This window comes from Penicillium manginii (assembly GCF_028828005.1).
Source record: "Penicillium manginii strain IBT 31320 chromosome Unknown utg000002l:1.0-5564898.0:1.0-5567710.0, whole genome shotgun sequence".
NCBI lineage: Eukaryota > Fungi > Ascomycota > Eurotiomycetes > Eurotiales > Aspergillaceae > Penicillium > Penicillium manginii.
Genome location: NW_026643103.1, coordinates 4,664,462 through 4,690,982, shown reverse-complemented (window position 1 = coordinate 4,690,982; position 26,521 = coordinate 4,664,462). Strand labels below are relative to the sequence as shown.

Genomic DNA, 26,521 nt, shown 5'->3' with positions numbered 1-26,521 from the left:
GCAGATGGAAATAAGATTAAATGCAGTGTCTAGGAACAGCGCTAATTGTCAGAATTTGTTTTTCCATTGAGAGTGAAGTTGATTCATTATACATCTGTCCCATCTCCTATGTATCGAAATCATTAGACCAGCATTCTGATACGATATCCCCATACTCATGCAATAAAGACTTCAAAACCTGGCCAGCTTCTTGAGATCCTCCAATAGTTACATCCAGAGATAGAAGGCCTTTCATGAGACAATCAATCTGTTCATGACAGAGATCATCTGGGATAGGATCTGCCCTATTTTTGAAATTCCCAATTCCAGCCACCTTAGAAACTTGGAGTCGGGCAAAGTATACCACGGCTTTCTCGATAGCCGTTGTCATTATCCTTGGGGTAACATGATAGGCGGTAATCGGGGCTTCAGATGCAAGGCCGTTCTGAAGATTAAATGCCTCTTCTATAGGTAAATCAAGAACCCGTCTAGCTGTTTGTGCGACCGAGAAAGCTGCTTCGCGTTGATATCTTCGTATAGGTTGACCGAAGTTCTGACCAGACTCGTTGATAATACCATTGATGTCAGCTCTTAGAGATTCTGCAAGAACAAGGACCCCCATATCCCATGGCACGATAAGGGAGACTATTACCACTCGTTAGTGAAGGGGAGTTGTATGGCGAGATGGTAGGACCATACCGCAGGATACCCTTGATGGCAGAGAAAGATTGTAGAACATTGCTCTGCATCGTTCGATGAATGGTCGGACTTTTTTATTGAAAGTTTCAATAAAATTTTCCACAGAATTGACTGAATCAAGAATTTCGGAATCAAGACTCCGGGGATGATTGTAGGAACATCGACGATCGTTCTTTAAATCCGCAATCCGTCTCCAAATAAAGAAAGCTTCCGCTGCCATCATTCGACATATTCCAGGGATTTCGCGGTCGCACTCTTTCGGACTCTTGGAGAAAAACGATGGCGGGGCTGAGTTGTCACGATCAAATGCTGAGAGGTCTTAGCACTGCACTCTAATAGACTGTTACTGGTTTGTTTTTGAGCTTACTATTCATATCACGAAGAGGATCGGGAAGTCGACACTGGTGATCTGATGTCAAAGCAGCCCCGGTGTCACGAATGTATCCACTCCAGCGCACTAGAGTGAGGCTGGTTTCTGCAAGAGCACCGTACTGAGACAATGGTCCTAGGGCAGCGCAATAATTCTGTACAAGCTCATCTAGTTCATGTAGCTTCTGCAGACCAATATTGAGGAATTCATGTTCTATCAATGCCTCGCTTGTATTATTGCGAGCGCTCATTGGAATGGCGGTTCCGTCGAAGATAAAGCTTGCAAACACAGCCCGAAAAGACCGAACAGACCGTGCTTCATCGATGGCCATACGGGCCTGATGCCATGCATCGGTATAAAATTCACATGGAGAGCTCCGCAGTGGCATTTTATCATGAAGTCTGGCAATGGCGGCCTCCCTTGGAGAAGTTCGACGGTCTATTTCAGACCCAGTACTAGGTAGCCACTGTAGAGCGAATAATCGCAGTGCAGCTCTAAGGGCTGTATCGGACCTTTTTTTCGAAGCCTGACTCAGTCTGTTTCCATAAAGATCCCCGAAATGGTCGAGGAATCTTGCACATCCCACAATCGTCATGCTGCTGGCTTCTCTGTGCGTCTGCTCCCCAGAGAAGTCTGGTTTCATCCTAGTCTGCAATTGCCCCGACGTATTCAGGGGATTCAAAGGAGAACTCGTTCCATTCTTATCTGAGGGGGATGAATACGTCGCTGGTGTTGGCTCATTCGAACTTTCATGCCCGCCGTTTTCTATCTCGTAACGAATTCCCGTTGCGTATAGATTAGTATCGCAATCGAGGAATCGCTCCGCAGAGCCAGTTAGAATCGCTTCGTATATGCTGATCAGTCGTTCATCAAGGATGCTAGCGTCTAATTTTGAATTCAACAAATGAATAGGGCTGCGGGGCGAACTTCCAGGTAGGAATTCTAGACAGGAGAGGCGCTGTAATGATTGTGACCCCGTTGGTAGAATAGAAGGTTTTCTTTCGTTTTGTGATTCAGATGAGATTTTCGGGTCTGGCAACACTGGCTCGGCTGCATTGGTAGAGTGCAAGTCACTTGCCAAGTAATCATCGATGTCAAAATTGAGCCACGCAACGAAATCATCTTGGGTATCTGTAGAGATGAATTCCGATGTACTATTCGGGGATCTTCGAGACGTATCCACCGAGTCATCAAAGGGAATTTGTTCGATATAGGTTGGAGTTTGGTCGGGCCTTGAACTATCTTGGCGTTGTCGTTTCTTTGTTCGAGAGTTCAACCGGGAAGAGGCGAAATCAAATGTACATGTATGCCCGAGCCGTGTGCAATTGGCACACGAGGCATTTGTGTCGGTGAAAGAATGAGAGGAGAAAAAGCAGCGGCGTTTGGAGCGCCTGCACGGATCGCAGCTAGAATTCTGTCGACGCTGCGGCTCCGACGGGGTGCCAACCCCTTGAATCGACATGTCGGGCAGAGCAAATCGAATGGAGAGGAATATTCACCCCCTGTCTAGGCTTACTACTAATTTTAGATGAGACTGTTGCCAGCCTCAAGACCGAAACCCTCGCATGATATGGTCGGAAGTTAGTTCGTTCCGGCTATTCTGATCCAAGCAGATCAGATCCGATGTCATGCCTTGGTGCCTGAATCATGACGCATCACCTCAGCCAATTCCCCACCAGAAAGACCGAATTCTAAGTGGAAAGACTACAATGTCATAGAGGTATAGAAGATCCTTCATGAAACTATTTTATATCTCAAGGGATGATTTACCCCAGTCTGATCACCTCGACCTTCCATCCACTTTGTTGAGCTGCAACTTTTCGTAGTCATAATCATCTAACATTCGCACCTACATTTCATTAAAATCAAAGCGCTAATGCGATCGGAATGGAGTAAACTTACATTCACAGCAATCACAGGATCCACGCCCTCTGAGACGACAGGGAAGTTATCTGGAATGCGAATGAAGCAGCTACTCCCACACTCTCCACAAAATTGGTGCCAAACTTTTTTCGTGGCGAATTGATACTCCTTCAGCGAATCTTGACCCTTTTCAAAAGCAAAGTTCTTTCGAGATGGGTAAGCGAGCAAATATCCATTTTTAGTGCAAATCGAACAATTGCATGCATTCACGGGGTACTGAGAAAGAGGGGGAGATATAGTGAACTTGAAGCGCACTGTGCCACAATGGCACTGCCCAGTGTGAGAGGAGGTTTCGGAGATTGGGGTTGGCGGGAAATTCACTGGCATGATGATGATGATGATGATCTGATTCTCGAGATATTTTTCACAAGGTACTCAGACTGGATTCTCACGAGCTATTTAAGGTCCAGGGTGGCGTGTCTCTGTTCTCTTCGCTTCAGGATTCTCAGCCTTGCGTGTCTCACCTCCGACTGGGGCCTAGATTTTACCCCTCTTTCAAATTAATCACCACATGCCATGCACCCTAAATGGACGCATACTTCTAGTATACCACAAGCTTGGTGTAATGTATCTTAGAGCCCTCTTAACGCCCAATTCAGCGGTTTTGTTCAGGAAACCCCTAACTTGCCATATTTCTGTTGACAGTATAGGTATAACTACTACTTGTAACTGAACAAGATAAGTAAGAATTGAAAAGCGCGATCCGACCACTGGCACCTGAGTCGTTGCAAATCACAATGATATAACTAGGTAGTAGCTAAACTTCCTCCCCGCTGCTCTTCGAACACAATTCACAATATAGCTTGGGTTGCTCAAGAATGGCGAATGACCTTCATTGCATCGCTCAACATGGAATGCACCGTTTCCTTGTTCTACAATTCTCTCTTGCACACAAGGCGGTAAGGCCTGGTCCTTCTGACACACAATGTATGTGCTCGGAATCTCAAGATAAGCTGTATAAGTGACTGGAACAGCCAATGGAGCAGCCGGAAAAGATCCTAAAAGAGAGATTGCTTCTTTCACATCTTCAGGGTCACAGTCGTTGTACAGAGCAAGGCTGCAGATATCTCCATCGAGTACCATCGATCCATCCTAAGAAAAGCGATCAGTAATTTTCCAATGAATTTGACTCTTGGAATAGATCCGGTATACAGCAAAGTGATGAAAAGTCATACCGGTTGAATTTGAATCCCTCCATGTTTTTCCTGCAGCTCATTCCGCTGTTTTTCCAACGCCTCTTCTTCGGGGGTCGCTGGTACCATCTGAGTTGCGTAGCTTTGTCCTTTTGGCAAAGCCATCGCACACATATAGATCAGTTGACGAACTGAAGATACCAGGCCTTTCTTTTCCCGATCATTCTTCCCAAGCCCTTTCACGGCTTCAGACATGGCAATTCCGCCAAATGAATGGGCGAGCGTAATGACGTCCTTACCAGCGTCTAGATACTTTGAGATAACACGACGGACTTCTTCGGCATCATTCTCCCAGGTCGAATGGGGCGGACTCGAGTCGATAGAGGGAAGATCCACACCTTCTGCTTCATATCTCAGTTTTTTGAGACCGTCGATGACATAGTGGTAGTGTTGAGGCCTGTGCCACGAGCCAGGCACAATGACGATAGCTGGTTTGGTCATTTTGAGGCCGGTAAAACACTAGTCGATGTGAAACTGCAGAGTGAAAGTTGAGTTGATGAAATTGATTCCAGGGGATGCAGGAACTTAAATATTTCGAACTTGCTCCTCGTCAGGGTGTCTGCCCAGGTGCTCCGCTACTGTTTTGCGCCTTGAGGTGGATAGGCCCATTAAAATCTTACAGTTCAATCGCTCTCATTGGGTGGAGTCTGGAACGGAGCCGATATACATCGGCTCCGCTGTGCTGACTCCACCCCGCAGTGTAAGAATGAACAAGTCTTGCTGATTTCACAAAGAGAGAGATTTGTTGAGTTATTATAGTGTAATGCTGATTATTTCTATCTGATGGAGTTATGCAGGGGTGAAAGAAAGGCCGAAAGGCATCTATCTCGTAAAAATGCATTTTGAACATTCCGATGCCTAGTATTTACATCCATGCCCAGGTGGATGCTGTTGTCCCAAAGAGCTAATAGAACTATATTCTTTCTTTTAAAAGGGTGGCGGGTTAAGATCCAGTCCTTCCACGGTCAGCTTGAACGCATCGTTTCTGGAATAGCTACCGGCAACATCCATGTCGAGTCTGCCACGCTCGCAGTCCTCAATGTCAATTTCATGGATCAGAAGGCCATCCTTGCTGGAAATATCGCTCGAGTCCGCGGATTCAAGCTTGTCATCAACACAGGTCTCCCAAGTTGGGTCGGCAATGACTTCACCGAGCGGTCCGACGATGCAAGATCCGCCGCGACAAATATACCGGTCTCCTGTGTTGGGTAGTTTGTTAGAATATTTTGGTACTCCATCAAGGTTGCAGGCATTGCTGAGGCTCGGAGATAACATCTTACCATCGGCTTTATCTTCAGCCTTCGCATGATCGGTGATCCAAGAAGGAAGCTCATTGTATCGGACACACTGGTTGGCAGAAAGGACAAAGGTGCGGCCCTCGCCTCCAATGGTTCGCATGAGCGGCAACCAAGTGTCACGACTGTCAGCCGTGGGCGCAAGATAGATATTCACATTCTGTGAATAGAGGCTCTGACGAAGCAGAGGCATGAAGTTCTCCCAGCAGATGGCGAGGCCGAGAGTCAGCTTGACACCGTTGAGCTCAGTAGTAACGGCCTTGAGGCTGGAGGCTGAGCCTTGACCCCAAACAAGACGTTCAGAACCGGTCTGACAGAAATTAGGCTTGATCTTTGTAGTAGAATTGATATATGGGGTAACATCAATACTTACAGGCATAACCTTTCGCCTTTTTCCAATGACTCCAGAGGCCGGATCGACGAATACGGCAGAGCAGTACAAAGTACCGCCGGACTTTTCGATCAATCCAGTGGCAATGAAGACACCAGTCTCTCTAGAGACCTGCTCCAGAAACTCCCGTGTTCCATCTCCACGGCGGTCAGATCCCTTGGCCACAGGAAGCTTGCGCTCGACCCAGTCATCGCCTGCTCCTGCGGGGGTGTCGCCGAGGTCCACAGCAGCCTTGAAATATTGGAGGAACTGCTCCCGACCGTGAGGAGCCCGGGCACCAAATGCGGTGCCAAAATCGCAGGTTCGAGGATATCCTCCCAAATAAGCCTCAGGGAAAAGCAAGAGCTTCACTCCTCGAGATGCGGCATGCTCGGTGATGCTCTTCAAAGCGGCAAGTGTGGCTCCGAGAGATGAAAGTGTGCGGGTTTGCGCCACCGCGACTGTCAACTTTTGAGGCATTTTGGCAATTTGAAATTTATAATTCAAAGAAGAAGATGTGTCACAGGAGAAATCTTTAAAAGAGCTGGTCTTGAAATTCGGCAGCTCAAGTGGTCCGCACGAGTCATCATCGGTGCGGGGACTCCGATGTGGAGTCTTCGGAGCCAAATGTCCGAAAGCGTCGATTCTATCAAAGTTCAAGGTTCATTGGAATACAATGATTACAAAAAGAGTATTTGATTCAGAATCCGATCCGATGCTGCTAGAGTTCAGCTGAGCCAAACAAGGAAGGGAATATTAACGAGTCATCGAAAGCCTCATATTCGCCTTCCAAACCCCCCCATGTTTGTTATCGGATCATGAAACACAGTCCCCGGGAACAAAGAGCAATGTTCAGAACAAAAGTGCTCGTTACTTTCACCAATAGTAATTTCCGGATCAGCGGTCTGGTCAGGATTTCCAACTGGACTAGAGGGGAAATCTTGGTTGATCATCTCATCTAGCATCCGCAAAACTCCACGATTTTTGACAACGACTCTCAACCAATCCACTTGGGATTTGATACGAGTGACTGCATCCGCAGATAGACACTGTGGGATCGAATCAACCCTGTGTATAGGAATTTCCTTGGCAAGGATGTCGAATATATCGCGAAGGGGCTCAGCTTGAACCCAGCGCTCAGACAGTATTGCAAGGCTCGTCGAGCATGCACGTAATGCTTCAGATACCTCTGGAGCGCTGTATGCAGTTGATCGATGGGAGAGCGGAGTTGCCCAAAAGCAATATAGAAAAGTGACGCCAACGTTAAACTGACTCAGAAGCTGCAACAAATATTAGCCAACCGTGCCTCAGAATCCGATGGAAATAACTTACCCCAGGCCACAATTGGGCAGTCTGTCGATCCTTCTGGAAATCTCTGAAAGTCAACATTATTTGGACACTAGCTTTCACAGACCGGTCTCCAAAAGTGCCAGACGCATTTTCTTTTGTGGGCTGGTGCAACAAGAGGATTGTGTAATTGTATGCCATCCCAACCCACCGATCACTCAAATAACCTCTGGAAGATCTGTGGCTAAGCAATTGTATTTGTGTTCTCCAAGACTCTAGCTCTTGCAGCATATGTTGTCTCCATGTCGGGGAGGCATCGATCTTATTGAAGTCAGACCGCATCATTGTGCTAATAATGCGTGATTGAATACATCTGCATCGTATAAGATGTAAAGCTGGTGATATGTGCGTTCTTTGAGGCAAATCCGATGCTTGAGCTCGGTCAATTATCGTCGTATCTGAATATAGATTGGTATCTTCGACATTCGAGAACATCTGGTTTTGTTAGTAATCATCTGGAGCTGATGCAACTGTTTGTACTCTACCTCGACAGTGATATGCTCATCAATAAGATTGTTCGGAATGTGATAGATCCAGCTAATTAACCGATCTAACGCGTATGCTGACCAGAAAACCCTGCGACGGATTTGTATTTCAAGCGAGAAAGCTGGAAATGGCACATTAGGCTCCGTCTCGGCTAGATGAAGCTGGTTGATAGCACAGTGGCGCATTGTTGCTGATACCATCGACACGATCATCTGTGACGAGGGAGAATGTAGAGCATGCAAAGTCAAGACTAGATAAGCCTGTACATGCAAAACTGGACTAGAATGGGCGAAAACAAATGGTAGGAAATTAATCGCCGTGTTGTACAGTGACTGTCATGCCTTTAGTGACTGCTCTCGAAATAAATGGAATGAACCTACTTGAGAAATAGCAATGTCGCTCTGGGATACTTGCGGAGTCAGAAGTATACTGACAGCTTGCACCTAATTTTTGGTTAATCCCCATTGGAGCATAGCATAGGAATACGGACCCATACCATCACCACGAAAAAGTCTTTCCATCGGTCTTTTTGATTTGCCGTAGGCTCAGTTTTTCTAGATGCTTTCCATGACCGATACCACCCCAAAAACGCATCGCCATGAAGAAAGGGATATCGTGGATTGACCCTTTGAAGATAAACCTCGATGAGCGCATCGCTAACAGAATCTGAAAGATAGGTTGAATGTCTCGGAGTATTCAATTGAGATGCCTCAGATGAAGGAATTCGTATATCACGAAGAGTACCAGTTTGAGATGATTTTATCCCACAAGGGTTTCCGCTTGAAAGGGCAGCTAGTATGCTAACCAATAGGCCCGAATGACCGCATTGGTCGCCAGCTACCAGTTGTCGATCTGATGCTTCAGCATGCAGAAGGGAGGAAGAGGGAACCTTATGGGTTGGACATGTCGGGATAATGAAACTGCGAGCATTGTCTGTTCCAGGTTCTGGCCTATCCAATCCTTCAGCTGATTGTTGGGCAGGCGTGCATATCCTGGATGTGCGGTGGGTTGAGGCTGAATTATTTGGCAGTTCGAGGCCTTCGCCGTCACTCCATGAGTCCCTTGCAGGGCTCCGTCGTCCAACTAGAGAGTCATCTTGTGTTGTATCCAGCGATTGGGCTTCGAGCTGTGCGACTCTTTCCTGGAGAGATCGAGTATACCTAGTATAAACGCATTAATGCGTAGTCCGATGGGATGACGTATTCACTCACTCGAGACTAAACCGATGCCTGCGATCAACGGGATCGCTGGAAATACACTCTATTGAACTTAGAAACAGGATCTCACAGTGAGCCAAACCCAAAAGTACGCCCACATACCTTTGTTCGCTTGGGTGCAATTCTCGCACGGCCGCGTCTCGCTGCACTGAGTGGAATGTTAGCCTCGCCCATTGCCAGCGATTATCAAGGCTACTTTTTGTTTTCGTGATCGACACCTTCGACAAGACAATATTTTCTGTCTCTTTGCTGGCGGCTCCATACTCTCGTAGCCTGACATCGAGCCTCACGGCATTTGCATCGGACTATCGGCTCCGACGATCGGGGTGAAAAGGGCCGTCGGCTCAGAATTCACCGATGACAAATCCATTCCCGATTGGGATGCATCACGTGGATATCTCATGGTACTTTTGTATGTTGAGGGAATGTATTGAATCTAGATACTATAGCAAACCATATATTGAGTTACTTTGTGATGGATATTGGAGGATTGGGGTCATATTTTTCGAGGCAAGGATTAACATGTTTTGGGGATGTAATTGGACCCAATGATGCATGCCACCGCAAAGGTACTAACAAGCTGATATTACCGGGGCCAAAGCAAGGCTGTGATTGGTGGAGTTTCCAGCCCTGGGAAGTATAACCGAGTCAACGAGCACTATCGGACAAGGCTGGGCTGGGCGGACGACATTGGAGACGGCGAAAGTCCTGGACAAGTGCAATGTACGCTGCAGATCTACAGCCACGGCCCAAAGTGCAGGCTGTGGATTTCGTCAGTACGACCCTCTGCGGAGTATGGATATAGATTCTTTCAATCTGAAACCTTCCTCGTACGAAATTGTTTCGAGCTCAGACCCTCTCGGAGACACATTAACTCAAGCAGCAAGGTTCCAGGAACCAGGAATGCGGTGTTGTTACACAAATTCGATCTTAACCCGACGGGACTGTGAGATTGCGCGTGGGCGCACGGAGTCTGCGGCGGTGTGCTAAGAATTGCTTTTTATGCGAATCCACCTCTGAATCGGGCTGTGTCATGACAGCGGCAGGGAGATCTATCCTGCGGTGGGGGCTGATATGCATGTTATGTACTCCATACCTCTCTACGCCTTGCATATTATAGGTAAGAGGGTTGCTTTTTCAAATCATGATGCTTTCTTGATCCCGAGATAAATTGACGATCGGTGAGCGCTTATTATGAGCAGATGTGCAGGTGCAGGTGGTATCAAAATCAAAAAGTATATCACAAATCCTCCCAGTCTTGTCCTCCGCGTGGTTGTGTAACAATAATAATAATAATAATAATAGAAAAAAGTCATTAAATCGTAAATCGCATGCGACCACCAAATGTCAAAGCCATAACCCTCATTTCTGAACGAAGAAAAACTCCAAACAATAGACTCTTTCAATAAGATAGCCCGAAAATTCCCGAGCAAGAAGTGTGTGAAAACACCGTATTTGATTGCTCTTACTGGCCTATGTCCGCCTAGACAGCAACAGGTCCCTCGGGGACCATGCCAACTTGTGGCATATCAGCACTGGAAGGTAGCGGGCGAGGCGTGGAGCCACCACCCCCTGGTAAACGTGATATGAGGGATGCAATCATATCACGATAGACGTTCATCTGAGACAACTTATAACGCTGGATCTTTCCACTAGGCGTGCGTGGGATATCTTCGACAAAAATGATACCACCGTCCAGCGCCTTGTAGCTTGCTAGACGCTGCCTAGTAAAGTTGTAGATCTCTTCAGCTGACAGTCGACCAACAGATGGGTCTCGCGATCGCACAATAAAAGCACGAGGCACTTCACTGCTGCGATCTTTTAAGTTTATGCCTGTCACTGCGGCATCGCTGATCCCAGGGTGTTGCAGAAGAACCGCTTCGATCTCAGCTGGAGCGACTTGCCATCTGTTGTCAAACATTAGTATTCGTTGCTCACTGTAAGATATGTGCCATGATGGATCTTTTTACTTACCCTCGAACCTTGATGAGCTCCTTGCTTCGGCCAACGATGGTATAAAAGCCATTCCTTTTATAGGCAATATCTCCAGTGTGGAACCAGCCCTGGGGATCTTTCGCATCATTCCGGCCTTTGTAGGCCAGAAGTAGCCCGGGACCCCGGAGTTGTAGCTCGCCTTTCTGTTCATCATCTTGCACAAGAGAGCCATCGTCATCAACCAACCGCACCTCGTATCCCGAGAGCCGAGTACCAATACTACCAGGATCACCATACTGACCGTAGCGAGTTTGGAAGGTTACTCCAACCTCTGTCATGCCCCAAAGTTGGCAAGCAAAGGCCATGGGGTGGAGGTGGTTACGGAACTCAATCATCGAGGCAGCGTCAATGGGGGGCTCCCGCGACGCCAACATAACGTAGAGATTGTAGATACTCCGCAACAGGATGAGAGGATCGATTCAGAGAGTGAATGATGGCCGGGACTAGATAGGTCTCCGAGATCTGGTATTTATGAATGGTCTTGAGAAACTGCCCTTTCTCAAAGCGTGGCAAGACGAAAAGTGGGTGGCCATATCGGACGGGAAAAAGATGAGTCCATAGAGCACCAAACAAGTGGAACATAGGCAGTGACATGAGTCGACTTGTCAGATACGGCACCTCATATTGTATAGAGCGATGGTGAGACACGATCGCATGGTGTGACAAAATAGCCGCTTTGGGTAGACCACCAGTGCCACTGGTCGAGAACATGGCGGCTGGGGTATTCTGCGCAACCACTGGGTCATTGAACATTAACCAACCACTTTCACCAAAGTCCAGGAGATGGGCAAAGTTCGAGTGCGGCGCATTTCCAACAGGTATCGAGTCGCGTCGTGTCTGATATCCCAGCTCGAATTGCAAAAACAGCCGCGCGCAGTGATCGACAGCTCGATCATCTACCAGACAAACGCGGCTAGGGTGTATTTCTCGCTCAGCAGCGACATTCATGACCATTGGTAGGGCCTCGGCCGTAGTGAAGATAAGCTTGGGCTCAGCCAGACTTATGATATGGTCCAATTCTTGCGGTTGGCTGCGGGGATTTGATCCCATGTATACACCACCAGCACCGATGATACCAAAAAATAGGGCAGGGTAGAGGATCTAATGAAAACAGGACTGCGTCAGCATATGGTCGGAGAATTCATGATTCGGGCTAGTTCTGGGCGCGATATCTCCCAGTCTGTGGAGCCACTCACGCTGTTCCCCAAGTGCAGGAGCACGCAGTCACCCGGCTGTATGCCATATGCCTTAAAGCCAGCAATCAACGTCCGAACTAGCTGGCGAAATTGGGTGCCCGTAAATGAGCGTGAGGGATCTTCGGCATCAATGAAGAGTGGTTGATTTTGATTATATGGCGTTGGCCCACAAAAAGTGAAGGTCAACAAATCTGTGTAGGTCGTTTGTTGGAGAAAAGGATCTGCGACCATAGGTACTGGGGTCTGGACACCCCAAGAGCCCATCATGATGAGATGAAGAGACTTTATAAAAATAACCCTTGGGTGCCAGTGGGAGATGAAAGACCAGGGTGGAAGTAGATAATATGGAAGTGGGACGGAAGATGGTGGGAGGTAAATACGAAGGGTGGACAGGGTAAGGTAGGTAATATATTCACTCTACGCACTGGCATGTTCTAACTACTAATAGTACTTAAGGTAGGTACTCAATACAAAATGATTTGATTTCCTGAAGCAAGCGCGATTCCTGGCAGGCGCGACTGATTTGGAATATTTGGAATTACTTCGATTAGTCATGACAGGGGATCCACCCAGCTTCCCGGTTCCACGGTTCATTGGCCCCTTCGTTCCTTGGTTCAGCGCATCTCTGCAAACTTCTGGAATTTCCGAAAAGTACACAGTATGACCTCAACTAAAAAATCACATTATGACATAGGGTACTGTACGTATTGATTGGGTCTCTATCTGAGCTCATCCTCTCTCCGGAGTTGTCCGAGAGAAGGTTACTAGTACCCTGTTTGGCGACCGAGTATCTCCAGACCCATTCACCCACATCCACCTCCAGTCCCAGCTATTCGGCTGGTACTACGGAGTACGCAGGAAAGAAGATGTGATCGAACCCATAGCCACCGTAGCGGTTCGTGGCTCCACCTGTTCGACGCTAACAACTAGTGGCGCAACTCATGCGGGAGCCACTAGCTTTACATATTGACGGCCACCCCTTTCATGTTACTCGCTCCAGCTGAGCCACACTCCCGGGTTCATTCGTACCAAGCTAATTGCGGCGTGTGTGCGTGCGGAGTACGGAGCGCAGAGTACGGAGCACGGAGTAACTGGAATTAATTGGTGCTTTGTCCGGCAATCGGGATCTGCCATGATCGCCTTACCTGCTCTCCGTCACCCCACAACCCATAAAATCCTTTTTTTATTTATGATTTATTTTCATTATTTGATTCTCATTTTGAGTTTACCTTAGGAACCCTTCCTGTCAAGATCTGACCCCCCAATGGCGATTGTCGATCACCCTCCCTCTAGTCGATGCTTCTCCACGAGCTGAAATCCGGTTCAGATCTAAGAAACAGGGATCAGAGCGTGGGCCCGGAGCGGCCCTCTCCCACCGCCGCAGTGATATGGCCACGGGCCAGCTGGGCCGTGTCCTGCCAATCGAGACCCTGGCTCTGTCTTGCATCAATCCTCCAGTGGTTCTAATCCGTCTCCACCCGGTGTCATGTCAGCCTGATGTCCCGCCGTCGATGCGCGATTGTAGAGCTAGAGTTCTTTCCCCTCTCCTGCCATGACTCCGCAGGACCGATTCGCAAAGCGAGCCCCGCCCTCCGGACGTGGCAGATTGATTGCAGGCTGAGCTGATCCCGCCATCTCGAGTGGGGAAAGGAAACACGCTGGAACGAACACTATCGAAAACCATTTCCTCTCCTCCCATGTGACGGTCAATCTCTAAGCTCTCATCGGTGGAAAGGATAAGATTCCCGCGAGGAAAAGAGAGATCGCTGGCTCGAAGGAACCCTCGCTCCGCTCGCAACTAGTGATATCTGTGCGCCACCAAGACAAGACGCAGCTCGCACAACCCTCCCATCCAGGACCGCGGGTTGCAGGAGGATCATGATCCACTCCGGCTATCGGGAAAGATGCACTGTTCCTCCCAATGCATGGAGGTTACTGCGAGGGCCGGTACCCCCACTGCGTGATATGATCGACTGCACAGGTCTCAAGGAAAAAGAAAAAACAGTCACTTGGCAGCCATGCAATGCACGGGAAAAATAGACTCCACGTTCCAGGAACTCGCTCCATTGTCTCATTTTGCAAGCGGGAATAATGTTCCCTCTTTGAGACTCCTGTAGCGTCTGAAGGATGCGTGGCTAACGCTAGATATCCCTGGTTCTCCGATTCTCCGGCGATGGGGTGTTCTTCCCTCCGGAGGATATGATTGGAAGCTTGCCATGCACTCATATTGACCGAGGCCTCGCTTGCATGCAACGGTTGCCCGATAGGACTCGCACTCCAATGGCAACGTGCAGAGTGAGTGCGAGCAAGTCCATCCTGGGGCGAGGCCCGGATTGATGATCGTAAAGAAACGCCGTCTTTGATTGGGTTACATTCCACAGTGGGGACATTGAAGCCTGCGTTGGCATCCATCGTTCCCTTTCCGGTCTACCCCGTTCCCCGACAAGTGATTGTCACAGGCCCACACGGAGTGGATAAGACCCCATTATGACTTAATTCATAATCGCTCGACGTGCTCCATCGGAGCTGAATGCAAGCAAGGGTGGAGGTGGTCGGTGATGAATCGTCATTGGCGATGAAAAAGTACTAGACTCTCAATAGGATGGAGCCCAGATGATGATAGTGTCATACACTGGATAGCGAAACCTTGAGGAAAAAATTGGCGAGAACCAAAAAAAAAGACGGGAGGGAGGCTTGCGGCGTGCCCGATGCAGGTGAGAAAAAAAGGAAGTCGCTAAGATGTGAGCGTCCCTAGGTCTTTCCTGCTTGGGACTAAGACGAAGACTAACTTGAAGATGAAGGTGATGGATGTTGCAAAATCAGGTAATGGTGAATGTGAGGGGAAATATCGGGCTAGTATCAGCTTCCAATCCAATATCAATAATTGGGAATCTTGCAAAAGCTAGAGAGATGGAGGTGGGGTTGGAGCAGAGGGAAAGTACCTTGCCCTACCTAGGTAAGGTAGGGTAGTCATTGAGGCTGCATTTTGCATTTTCACTTGCGCATTTCGCATCTGATTTGGGACGTGGATCGTGGGTCGTGCCTTCCTCAATCTCCAGCCGCGGCAGTCAAATTCAAGTCAATCCCAGTTTGGAAAGACTCTTTCTCATCAATGTTCCCCTCCATCTCGGGTTTATATCGGTCGAGTTACCAACTTCACCTCCTCCCTCTCCTTATTTAGTCACCTTTTGAACCGACTCGGAGTCTGCCAGGCTTTCCCAGTCATGTCGGTCTCGGAGAAAACTCCCCATTCCTTACCTTCGCCAATGGCGAAGGTTCTCATCAGGGATTCGCCGAGCCATAGTGAAGAAACTCTCACTGATGGCAGCTTTGACGAGAAAAAGTATCACGGTCGAGACATCCGCGACTCGATGGGCTCAAGTTCTGATATCCCAACCCCAGGACAGACCATCGATGTTGAATCAAGAGATCTCGAGGCCCAGGCCATTCAAGGCCGGCCTAAACGATTCGCCAATATACGGTATGCAGTTATGAGTATATATCGTCGACTCTTCACACTGGTTTTTCTCGCCAATATTGGAGTCTTTGTCTGGATCATGGTCTCGGACCGCAAGCTTGTTGCCCTGGTCAATGCAACGGCTGCCAACCTTCTCGCATGTGGGCTTGCACGTCAGCCACTAGTTGTCAATGCTATTTTTTGGGTGGTGTGTTGCATTCCTCGGTCGTCACCGTTTGTCTTGCGCCGTTGGGCGGCCAAAGCATACCACTACGGTGGCGTGCATAGCGGCTGCGGGATTGCAGCCTTGGTCTGGTATCTGGGCTTCATTGGCCTGATCTCGCAGCAGTACTGGGGGCCATCTGCACCCGTAGCTGATGCATCAGCTGTCAACTTTTCAGCCGCTCCTATCACGCTGGCTTATATCATCCTCGTGCTGTTGGTGGCGATTCCCGTTGTGGCACACCCCACGTTGCGGGCGAAGCGACATGATTATTTCGAACTCACCCACCGTTTCTCGGGGTGGCTGGTCATTGCGCTGTTTGTTGCGCTCCTGATGGTCTTTGCGCATGAGATCACGCAAGCCGAGGGTCTTGCATTGGGTGATTTTCTTCTCAGATTGCCCGCCTTTTGGTTCTTGATGATCACGGTGATCGCCATAGTTCATCCATGGTTGTTGCTGCGCAAGGTGCCGGTACGGGCCGAGGTCCTTTCCACGCACGCCGTGAGGCTACACTTCAACTATCGACCCACCTCGTTCGGCAAAGGTATCTCGCTTTCAAGGCACCCTTTGCGCGACTGGCATGGATTTGCAACGTTTCCCGACCCTACTCCAACGGAAAAGGACCAAGCTACGGGCTTCTCTTGTCTGGTTTCGAAGGCAGGGGACTGGACCACTGACTGCATCCAGAACCCACCAACCCACCTGTGGAAGCGCGGGGTGCGCATCACTGGCTTTGCATATGCCATGCGTGTCTTCCGGCGAATCATCGTCGTGACGACGGGATCTGGCATCGGTCCCTGTTTATCTTTCCTTGGAGATGATAATCGACCAGCTCTGCGTGTGGTTTGGCAGACTCGAGCGCCACTCAGGACATACGGTGAGGAGGTATTGGATCTTGTACGCCGAATGGATCCCAGTCCGATCATCATGGACACGAACGAATGTGGACGCATCGACATGGTCCCCATCGTACAGCGTCAAGTCCAAGAGTTCGACGCCGAAGCGGTGTGCGTGATCAGTAACCCCATGCTGACACGCCGAATTGTCTATGAGCTTGAGGCGCGCGGGGTCCCAGCGTTTGGGCCGATTTTCGATTCATGAAACTTCTTTTGATTTGTTCTCTGGTCAGTTATGATCTGTGTGATTTTCGGTGATTTTGTTTCAGCCAGACATCCTTTGGAATCCAGGGTGTTGGGTGTCGGCGTCTTGAGTTTGGGTAATTTTCGGATTTGGTTTGATTTACTCCGTACCTTGATACCACATGATCTTCGGCGCTAGTTCTTTTTGCTCTCAATAACATTATAAATTCATCTGAGATCCATATTGAAACGTTGGCTTTGTCTTCTCGTGGAGTGGGATGAGTTTTTGTCATAGAAAGTTCAGGGGTCCCAAAGGGCGGGTTGCCTCTCCATAAGAAGTCTCCTCGCTGTGATTTGGAATCACGGACCTTAGGGCAGAGAGGGGCACAATCCACTTATTGGTGCACTGTACATTAGGCAACCCATACGAACAAAGAAGAGAATTTTGTGGCAAGCCCGTGTGATACGTGATATTCGTACTTGAACAATTCCAAATCCGCCGGCTCCACCTAAATGTGGGGGCCCCGCCTAATTGGCCCCTCAAATTCGCCGGAAATCAAGGGTCGGGCTATTTCATGAACGTTGGTGTCAAAATCTACTTATTTCCCAAGGACGGTGAGTTTTGTTTCACCAGTCTCGAGGTTTTCTAGATCATACGGGTCCTTCGTTTCGGCCTTGGGTAGATGGCGTGGCTCATAGATGCGGCGGTAGGACCCCGCTACTGCACCAATTAGAAGCTACTCATGTACGAAAATCAAATCACACTGCCCTATTACAGGCCCCTTTTGCTTAGTGCTGATGTTTCCCACGTTTCTTTTGGGGATCAAGTGCGAACTGTGACGCTGTGCCATCATGATCGAGTTGGCTTGTATCTCAAAGTTGACCAGATTATGCATAGCATTCCTAGGCTTTGGTATGCCGAAATTGCGCTCGGAATGATCGGATACATAGTATGTTGAAAACTTCAGAACTTATTTTACGTTCAAAAGGTTCCTTCAGAAAACTTGAAACACAAATCGTATAATGTCAGCCGCCTTGGTGAAGTTTAGATCTGTGATTCTACGGTTCGATTGAATGTTCACCTCCAAGGCTACACATTGAGACAAATTTATTCCCATTACAGATACTATTATTATTAGTAGTAGTACATATTGAAGTTGTACTGGAAACTTTGGAACTTGAATCCTATCTTGAAAAGATGTCGGATGACCAAACACATCTAGGTATCTGGTACCTACTAGGAATTACTAGTACCTAACAAGGGCCATTCGTGAATCATTGAAGTCTGGGGTAGGCCTCGGGGGTCTTCAATCCAAAAACCCCAGCCCTGAAGTACATAGAGAAAAACTCCGTAAAATATTAGCAGTACCCCCACATGATATTTTCCAGGCCCTGGAGGTTTATGAGAACCTCTAAACATATATTCAATTCTCTGAAGGCCAAGGCCACCTATCTACTTCATCTCAAGGTTCCAAGGTTTCAAGTTGTCTTTAACTAGTACTAGTCCGAGTCCTATAGCCACTTGGTCGCATCCGCAATCGGGGGCTTAGGCATTATATCCCAGTTGACCTCAACACCCTGGATCGAAACAGGGCGTTGAATTGTAGTCATTTTTCCAAAATACTCTTTTCCTTGTCTCCAAATACTCTTCTGGGACGTCTTTGATTCTTGTGAAGTCTGGAGTCTGGAAACCCATATTTCCTTCAAACGACCAAGAGACCGCAGATACTCCATAACACCTGCTAGAGAGACATCAACTTTCCGAGACCCACCTTAAGTCGCTTGTTTACGCGAGCCTGCTGTGAGACCAGCAGCAAAAACGCAGTCTCCGACACTATCTAATACTTGAAAAGGAGTTGTACGCGTCGCTTCCCGAGCACCGAAGGCTCGGCCTCAGAGAATTCAACTTTCAAAATAAAGCTATCTAGTATCATATTGCGTGTACACGGCTGTAACAATTGAGGTCAGACTCGTACGCCATGAAGATGAAGCGCTTACTGAAACTGCTACGAACTGATTATTGATCACACTTTGAATGCTGAAAACAAGTCGAACAACATCGCGTATTAAGGGGAGCACCAAAGTCATTCGGTCTCAAATCAGAGTTCATCTACCTTCAGGTGAACAAATCCAGCTCGGAGGGTCATCGGAAGCTTCCAACTCCAGTTTTATGAATAGGAAAATTGACTGGGATGCCTCTTTAATCTATGACAGATATGTTCTCCCTGGGTGCACCGCCAGTGCAGGCCGCAGCTTATACTTTTCACTGGCTGAACTCATTGTCAAGAAATATTTCAGTTGCTGCTATCAGAAGGTCTGGGGGTCGCAATGGGTACCCATTTACCGCTCAATCTGGGGTGGGCTCATTGGATTATGGATGATTTTAGCAGTGGATTTGTCCCCGATATGGTTAACTGGACTCCCTTTGGACAGCAGTTCTAATGGTTTATCTTGTCTTTAGAAATACTCCCAGTGGCTTTAAATAATCGAGGTAACCCCCTCGAAACTCATAATATGTATCAGGTAGCCAATTTAATAAAGTATTATCTCGATATCTCTCGCCTGTTTCAATTCTTACATCTTACCCACTATCACCGAACTAAAGTATGAGTATAGATCTCAGTAGAAGGCCATTAAGTAATAGTACGCATAAGGATATAACTATGCACCACACGAGTATCTAGCTTGTATAATCTTGCTATGGCTCTGACGAAGTCTGGTAAATTTGAGGGACATTCTTGTCACTTAATCAAGAGACTCAACCACAGGCAAGGATTGAATGTTGCTTCTGGGACTACTTACTATAAGGATTCATCACTACTTGCGGTTAGAATCAAAGCTTCTCTTGCTGTTTAGAAAGTGCCTGTTTACTACTAGTCCCGGTGTTTGCGAAAGGAGTGTACTAGTACTAGATAAGCTATAGATACACATAATAATATCATCCTGCATTGATGAATTGCTGTGGCTTCGGGGGCATCTCCCAACTTCGACGATCTTTTGTTGTTATCCAATAGCTGGTTCCAAATCATTGAGATTCCCAATATACCTATTTCACGAATGACGAGTTAGCTTGGCTGTTTGAGTAGACTAGTGGCATTCTCGTAACTTACTCCTAGTTCTCAGTTGGGGTCAAGACGAATTGCTCATCAGGGCTCTGGTCCCATGCAGCGATTTGTATATTATCACCATCTGCGCGCAAGAAGTATCCGCTCTGCTTTGAAATGAGCTCATAGGTGTTGTCATTGGCTAGCTCAGCTGTGTAAATTTGTGGCTCGCCTCCCAAGATGCAGAGAGAGCGCTCTTGATCTGGACAGTTGAGGTAGCCACCAACAGTACTGTTGATCAAAAATTCACGGTTGTTATCGAAATCAGGGCGAGTGAAGTACCAAGTTTGGCTTCCATCCCCCTTGTTAGGCGAAAAGCTCAATGACTGTCCATCCTCTTCGTTGACACTCAGGATCTTGTTGCTTTGAAGACTCGCGGATCCGATCGTATAGGCCCCTTCGTCAAGTCCGAAAGCGGAGTGACATAAAGCTGCCAGAGCCCCAAGAGCAATGAAGGCCTTCATGTTGAGAAAATATTAATTCGAGTGAGGATGGAATATGGGATATCTTTGGAGTGGTTCGAAATGACGCGTGGTATAAATAAGACATTTAATCTTCGGGGGTTTCCTTCCCATTTATAACTTTGCTATGTATGTCATGTATAGGTTGACTATTTTGGCTGAGGGGCTCGTGACGATCAATGGATCATACATAGACTATTGATCTGCATTCTTTAGTGGCTGCATTCTGGCAATCTAACTTGAGCGTGGGTGTTACACAGACCCACCGCTTCCTGCAGGGGGTGTATCGACAAATTACTAGTATTTCACAACAGCCGAGAGCACGCCAATGACATTCAGCAGTCAGTGGTGCCAGTGGCTGACCGCTTCGATGCTGGAGCTGCTGTCGATCCATGGATGGGGAAAAAGTGGGAGTATTTAAGTCCTAGGTCCAAGGCAAGGTATCTTGAACCAAAATCAAGTTGTAATCAACCTTCCAAGGGTTGTACCTGGTATCTGGGAATCGTTGGTGATCAAACAAAATATCACGGATCGGGATAAAATGTAGCATCGTCAAGCTCTTCAAGGCCCCTTTACCTGTCATGCATTTATATACTCCGTACTCCGTAGTACTAGTAATTTTTCCGACTGAAAGAGAGTGTGTGCGTGCTGCTCCAAATTTCCGATCTCGTGTTATGCAAGTCGCTCTCGAGATGACACAGGATCTACATCAGCTTAGCCACCCAATTCCAATACTATATGCAAAGAGAATCAGCTTGGCGGTCAGCTTAGAAATTGTACACTGTAAGGAGTACATGGTGAACAAAATATCAAAGCACACTTCATTGAATCTTGTTTAATACCAAGTGAATGACTCGGTATTCGCCAACAGATGAGTCAATTAGTGAGTAGTATGCACGTCTTTTAAGACATTTCAGTTCTTGCTTGAGCTTTTCAGAGTTAGAATCACACAATAGGTCGAGTTACGATTTTGAATTTCTGGAAATTAAATTACCATTGGTAGGTACCTCCAGGGCTTTTGCAGCTTAAGCTTACCTTGATGCCTCGTACCACAACGTGAGCGGCTGGGGATGTCGGTTCATTTCCTAAGTAATGTCAAAACATAGGAATAATCGGCCTTCAGATTGGTAGTAGTTATCCGGCAGCAATACTCGCCTCGCCGGCTGTTTTTGCGGCGCGGGCCCCTTGACCGGGGACACGCGCCAGAGCGTTTGACCTGATGTACAGAGGGCGCTCGGCCTGCTGGTGCACAGTCAGAGTGATTATCCCATTGTACAGCCTTACTCAGTCCACACTCCTAGATAACATCGTATTCTGGAATTGATAATCCCTACTCCATACTCCGTACATCCCCACAGAGTGATTCCATTGTATACAGAGCGAATAAAGAAAGAGTATACTAGTGTTCGAATTGCATGATTGAGGATCGATGTGAAAGTACCCCGCATCCCAGAGAGCCTTACCTAGGTATGTATTATGGGTCTTGAAATTCACTGGCCCTTGGACACCTTTTAGACCCATCACCCCTGTTTGCTTGGCCTACACCCCAATTGGCAGAGTTTGAATTCCAGCCCTTTCAACTCACATCTCCATGGAAGCTGGATGAAAGTGATCTGCAGAACCACTCGGAGAACAACCGGAGTCTCAACGCGAATCATCACCTTCACCAATTGCTAGTCATGGAGCAAACTCGTAGTGAACTGGATGCCTTATCTAGTGGCAGGCGAATCTATCTAGGTGCAATTATCTTTCTTGATCAGTCATGAACCCCGCTCTTTTTTGACGAAGCTAAGTCTGAAATCAAGGCAACCTGCCTTACAATGCGAAGCCTTACGATATCGCAACCCTCCTCGGGGAGAATGGATTCAATGAGTTGGAACACATCCATATCTCGGTTGACCCAGTCAGCGCCCGAAACCCGGGATACTGTTTCGTCGACTTTAATGACCGTGAAACTGCTGACCGAGCTCTTTCCGGCTTAAAGGCTTCTATCAATGGGAGGCCCGTCAAAGTTGGTCCATGTCAACCCAAGAAGCAGAACAAGCCCCGCTGGTTCAACGAAGATGATCCGGTCAACAAACGTTGGGGTGATTGGAGCTCTAAGAATGGCAATTACGTAAGTACGGATCAGACACAGAGAGGTCCTAACTGGGCACTGGACCACTTTGAAGATATGGTAGACAATCTCGGGGGACGGAGACTATATGTCGGCGGGTTGGACATGATGGTCAACCAGGCTTTACATAACACAGAGATGACCGAATTGTTTGCCGAATTCTGCCCGTATGTGTCAGAGCCTCACTCTCCTTGCAGCAATAAACTTTGACTGACCGACTTCCCAGAACTGCGATTGGAAAAAGAATCACGCCGCATGAGAGCCAAAGATCTCGAGCAGGCAATCATCATTACTGTTTCGTTGACTTCGCTACCAAGGAACAGGCAACAAGAGCAAAAAACGCACTAGATGGTCAGCCCTTCGGAGAAGACAATTTGAAGGTGTCATTTGCAAAGCGGATCCCGAAAAAGCTGGTGGGAAGGCATACGGTTAACAGAGAGAGCCATTCCGGGCATGACGAAAAAGCATTTTATCGTTCCAGCAATCCTTCTTCTGAAAACAGGGCCCAGGAATCCAACAATTGGCGTAACAAGAGCTAGAATATGAATACCCAACAACCATTCAAAAACGATTCTACTAGTACTACTTTATCATTCTGTCTCAGCGTAGTGCCGGTTTGCACGGGATAACAGTAAACGTGGTCATTTAAATGGTTATTCAGAAAGATGTAATAGTACATTTCGCCCGATTGAATAAAGTCTAAATTACTAGCTACTAGGCTAGATAGTACTAGTACTGGTAGTAATCTCTAGGTGTCTAGTATTGTTCAGGATTGCCACAACTTGAGCAGTAGTTGATGTTCAACGCTTTGCCTTTTGGCCCAGATGCCTGGGGGCTAATCGCCAATATCGATATCAACCCGCTTTCTCCCATGATTCTTCAAAGTAGAATTCAGTAATGAATCGGCACCAGGCTCTATAAATGTAGCATGTTTTGCGAACTTCGCCTCATAAAGTATGACATTCGTCAGACTAAGCCTCAGCCTCAGCTGGCTGACAACGCAGGGGCCATTTTCAAATGTGGTAATCTTTGCGGCGGTCAATCCACTATCTTGGCCTCGTGGCCGAATAATATCTCTAATAAGGACAGTCACAAATACTAAGCCCAGAAAAGGGATTCTAAGTCCTCCTAAGATCTTCATCAACAAAGTGGTTTCCTGCTTGGTCCCTGGGCATACTTTCCTAATAAGGTTAGCGTCCGCGGACCCCCGCGGGGCTGAGAAGAGTATAAATCAATCAACCATTCCACCGTTCAGATCTCGCTCATCCCAGCAAAAAAAAAAAGCATTTGCCTTCGAATCTACTATGGCTCTACAACGAAAAGTATTGCTCGCCCCTTCCACATCCCACATTCCATGATAACTTCCCATATCTAACAAACCACCAGGCAATCATCATCGGCGCCGGCCCGGCCGGTCTTGCAGCCGCATTACGCCTGCACCAACAAACAGACATAAAATGCACAGTATATGAGCTACGCTCTGAGCCCACAACACTAGGCGGTGCAGTTGGAATCCAGCCCAACGGCCTCCGTCTTTTTTCCCGTCTTGGTGTCTACGAAAAGGTCCTTGCCCGAGGCTTCGGTGGCTCCAATGTCACCCTTCACTCTTTACAAGGGCAAACCCTCGGCTCGCAAGACCATGTTGGGTGGGCGCGCGAAAAAAATCGGCTTTGGATACGTGCGTATCAAACGAACTGATCTCGTGGACGTCCTCCTCGAAGCGGCCAATGAGGCTGGAATCGAAATTCGGTTCGATAAGAGGGTTACCCAGATTGATGATCGTGCTGACGGCGTGACTGTTACTTTCAAAGATGGCTCGACTGATACATCAGATGTCCTCCTTGGTTGTGATGGGATTCACTCGTTTGTGAGACGGTCTTGGGTTGATCCTGCTCAGACTTCTGAATATTCGGGCCTTGCGGGTCTAGGATCCGTGATCGCGGGCTCTGATTTGAGTCCTGAAACGAGGGCACAGACATTAGGCCTTGAGGCTACGATGACTGAGGAAGGATTGATTGCTGTCACGAGGTGTACGCAGTCTTCGGGTGACTTGTACTGGTTCTTCACCAAGGAAGTCCCCATCCCTGCATCAGGAGATCGGGATGGATGGGAAGTACAGGGTAAAGACGAGGTGGAGGGATTCAAAGCGCCTCTTCTTAAGATCTTGGAGAAAGCCCAAGGTGAATGGGGGGATTCTTTGAGGGAAATCGTTAGCAAGACCTCTGTTGTCAAGTTTTACCCTATCCATCGCCTTCATCCTGGTGGCACTTGGTCCAAGGGCCGGTGTATCCTTGTCGGTGATGCTGCCCATGCGATGTCACCGCATGCTGGGCAGGGGGTGTCGATGGCTCTGGAAGATGTGTTTCTTCTGTCACGTTTACTGAAAGATAACTCTCGACCTTTAAACCAGGTGCGGGAGAAGTATGATGAGATTCGCCGTCCACGAGTCAATGCGATCTTCGATTTGGCGGCCGAGAATGGGAAATCACGAAAAAAGGCTGGACCTTGGGGCCTGTGGCTCAAGGAGTCGGTTGCTTCGGTTGCTTTGAATCTATCCTGGGCTTTGGGGGTAGAGCGACTTGGCTTTAGACAGAAGCATTTGATCTACGACATTGATGAGGTTGAGCTGTGAGTAGGGTTTGACACTTCAATTTTGGAAGAATGAGTGGAGCATTCACGTCTTGTTTGATTAATATCATATTCTCATAATTTATAGCGGTCGCGGTGGTTTAGGGAATGTATATACAAATGCCAATGTCCAGTCATTCTACAGATCTGGGTTTGGATCATGCTCTTGTAAACTGAAATTTAGCTTCTCTGTGCTGAGCTTAATAGACTTGTACAATCACACGGCTTATGTATGCATTCTTTCGGCCGTTCTTCTAGATATCTAGCTATCTTTGGCCCCGGGGAAGTCACCCAACTCATTGATTCCTATTTTGAAAAACACTTCATGCAAAAAGGTGAACTTCAATGTGATTATACTAATGTCAAGATACCTATCACCCATAAGTAAGAGACCCTAACAAAAGGTCAGAAAACGAGTTCATATTCAACCCAGAGCTATCTAAGTGCCCGAACCCCAGACCCTATTTCAACACTTCAGTAAATTATTCCGACATTGCTGGAACTCGGTGCTCGCATCCACCTTCTGAATTGATTTGGAAACAATTCTGCAGACATCATATGATTCAATCTGGGGGGGGGAATCTGGGGAAAGGGGGATTGCGCAAGCCCAAAGGAACATCAATAAGATCATGTGTTATACGGTGGCCGCGGACACCGATGTCGTCCCTTCTTGTCCACTCATCAAGTATCCCCCTCAACGCTCTAGCAGAATGAAGTAAGACTATGACAAAGACAAAAAGGCAGGCCGCTAGTCAAACTCCGTTCAGGGATGGGCTAGCCCGGGAAGACATGCCGTTTGAACCAGCGTCCACAGGCTCCGAGTTTGTCAAGTAATCCCGGGCAAAATAGGCGGGCACAGACCGTGTCTGTGATCAGACCACCGCCTAATTATCTAGCCGCAGAATATGGCGATCGCCAGGATTCTGTTTACGTAGCATCTGTAGTAGCTTGGTAGTGGGGCTGCCCCTGTTGGCTCGGGGTGTCTGAGGGGCACGTTTAAGGAGATGTGTGTGGGTTTCTTTTTTGGGCGTCGTGGCTAGGACTGTATTTAGGTATTTACGAAAACAGGTGTTCATGCGGGACATATTTGGTCACTGGATTGGATAGATTGAGTAGAGAAGCTCGTCATTATTAGAGTTAAAGATAAAATGAAAACCAATCCACTATGGATGGCAACGTGTCTAACAAAAGAAGAATGTGATGTTTGTGGAAGAAAGGAAACAATTATTATCACTTTGGGTATAATGCAAAAAGGTGGATCGAATAATCGCCCCTCCGAAAGAAGAGGATCATGCAAAGAGCCAGTTGTTTCTTTTTTGCCTAGAGAGGCCATTTTTGTCTTTTCCGTTGAAGGAAATCATCAACGCCGCTGGACCGAGTAAC

At 47.7% G+C, this 26,521-nt stretch overlaps 10 protein-coding genes across 10 annotated transcripts; 3 read left to right on the top strand and 7 right to left on the bottom strand.

Moving 5' to 3' along the window:
- Positions 1-106: 106 nt before the first annotated feature.
- Positions 107-2,510, bottom strand: N7533_003045 (Zn(II)2Cys6 transcription factor domain-containing protein; the record flags this gene model as incomplete). Its single annotated transcript, XM_057099695.1, has 3 exons — positions 107-624; positions 679-987; positions 1,046-2,510. 3 exons carry the CDS (start codon positions 2,508-2,510, stop codon positions 107-109), a joined length of 2,292 nt encoding a protein of 763 aa, XP_056964831.1.
- Positions 2,511-3,703: 1,193 nt separating this feature from the next.
- On the bottom strand, positions 3,704-4,605 carry N7533_003044 (alpha/beta hydrolase; the record flags this gene model as incomplete). The annotated part of the gene is made up of 2 exons (XM_057099694.1): positions 3,704-4,063; positions 4,147-4,605. 2 exons carry the CDS (start codon positions 4,603-4,605, stop codon positions 3,704-3,706), a joined length of 819 nt encoding a protein of 272 aa, XP_056964830.1.
- A 486-nt stretch (positions 4,606-5,091) lies between these two features.
- Positions 5,092-6,309, bottom strand: N7533_003043 (uncharacterized protein; the record flags this gene model as incomplete). Its single annotated transcript, XM_057099693.1, has 1 exon — positions 5,092-6,309. The coding sequence occupies one exon, from the start codon at positions 6,307-6,309 to the stop codon at positions 5,092-5,094; it is 1,218 nt and encodes a 405-aa protein (XP_056964829.1).
- A 2,190-nt stretch (positions 6,310-8,499) lies between these two features.
- Positions 8,500-9,053, bottom strand: N7533_003042 (uncharacterized protein; the record flags this gene model as incomplete). The annotated part of the gene is made up of 2 exons (XM_057099692.1): positions 8,500-8,745; positions 8,982-9,053. 2 exons carry the CDS (start codon positions 9,051-9,053, stop codon positions 8,500-8,502), a joined length of 318 nt encoding a protein of 105 aa, XP_056964828.1.
- Positions 9,054-10,362: 1,309 nt separating this feature from the next.
- Positions 10,363-11,209, bottom strand: N7533_003041 (Nicotinic acid-CoA ligase pyr1; the record flags this gene model as incomplete). Its single annotated transcript, XM_057099691.1, has 2 exons — positions 10,363-10,786; positions 10,854-11,209. 2 exons carry the CDS (start codon positions 11,207-11,209, stop codon positions 10,363-10,365), a joined length of 780 nt encoding a protein of 259 aa, XP_056964827.1.
- A 10-nt stretch (positions 11,210-11,219) lies between these two features.
- Positions 11,220-12,337, bottom strand: N7533_003040 (uncharacterized protein; the record flags this gene model as incomplete). The annotated part of the gene is made up of 2 exons (XM_057099690.1): positions 11,220-11,975; positions 12,071-12,337. 2 exons carry the CDS (start codon positions 12,335-12,337, stop codon positions 11,220-11,222), a joined length of 1,023 nt encoding a protein of 340 aa, XP_056964826.1.
- Positions 12,338-15,336: 2,999 nt separating this feature from the next.
- On the top strand, positions 15,337-16,851 carry N7533_003039 (integral membrane protein TmpA; the record flags this gene model as incomplete). Its single annotated transcript, XM_057099689.1, has 1 exon — positions 15,337-16,851. The coding sequence occupies one exon, from the start codon at positions 15,337-15,339 to the stop codon at positions 16,849-16,851; it is 1,515 nt and encodes a 504-aa protein (XP_056964825.1).
- Positions 16,852-19,941: 3,090 nt separating this feature from the next.
- N7533_003038 (RICIN domain-containing protein) lies at positions 19,942-20,397 on the bottom strand (the record flags this gene model as incomplete). Its single annotated transcript, XM_057099688.1, has 1 exon — positions 19,942-20,397. The coding sequence occupies one exon, from the start codon at positions 20,395-20,397 to the stop codon at positions 19,942-19,944; it is 456 nt and encodes a 151-aa protein (XP_056964824.1).
- Positions 20,398-22,073: 1,676 nt separating this feature from the next.
- On the top strand, positions 22,074-23,049 carry N7533_003037 (RNA-binding protein; the record flags this gene model as incomplete). Its single annotated transcript, XM_057099687.1, has 3 exons — positions 22,074-22,131; positions 22,200-22,677; positions 22,737-23,049. 3 exons carry the CDS (start codon positions 22,074-22,076, stop codon positions 23,047-23,049), a joined length of 849 nt encoding a protein of 282 aa, XP_056964823.1.
- Positions 23,050-24,101: 1,052 nt separating this feature from the next.
- N7533_003036 (FAD-dependent oxidoreductase) lies at positions 24,102-25,142 on the top strand (the record flags this gene model as incomplete). The annotated part of the gene is made up of 1 exon (XM_057099686.1): positions 24,102-25,142. The coding sequence occupies one exon, from the start codon at positions 24,102-24,104 to the stop codon at positions 25,140-25,142; it is 1,041 nt and encodes a 346-aa protein (XP_056964822.1).
- Positions 25,143-26,521: the final 1,379 nt, after the last annotated feature.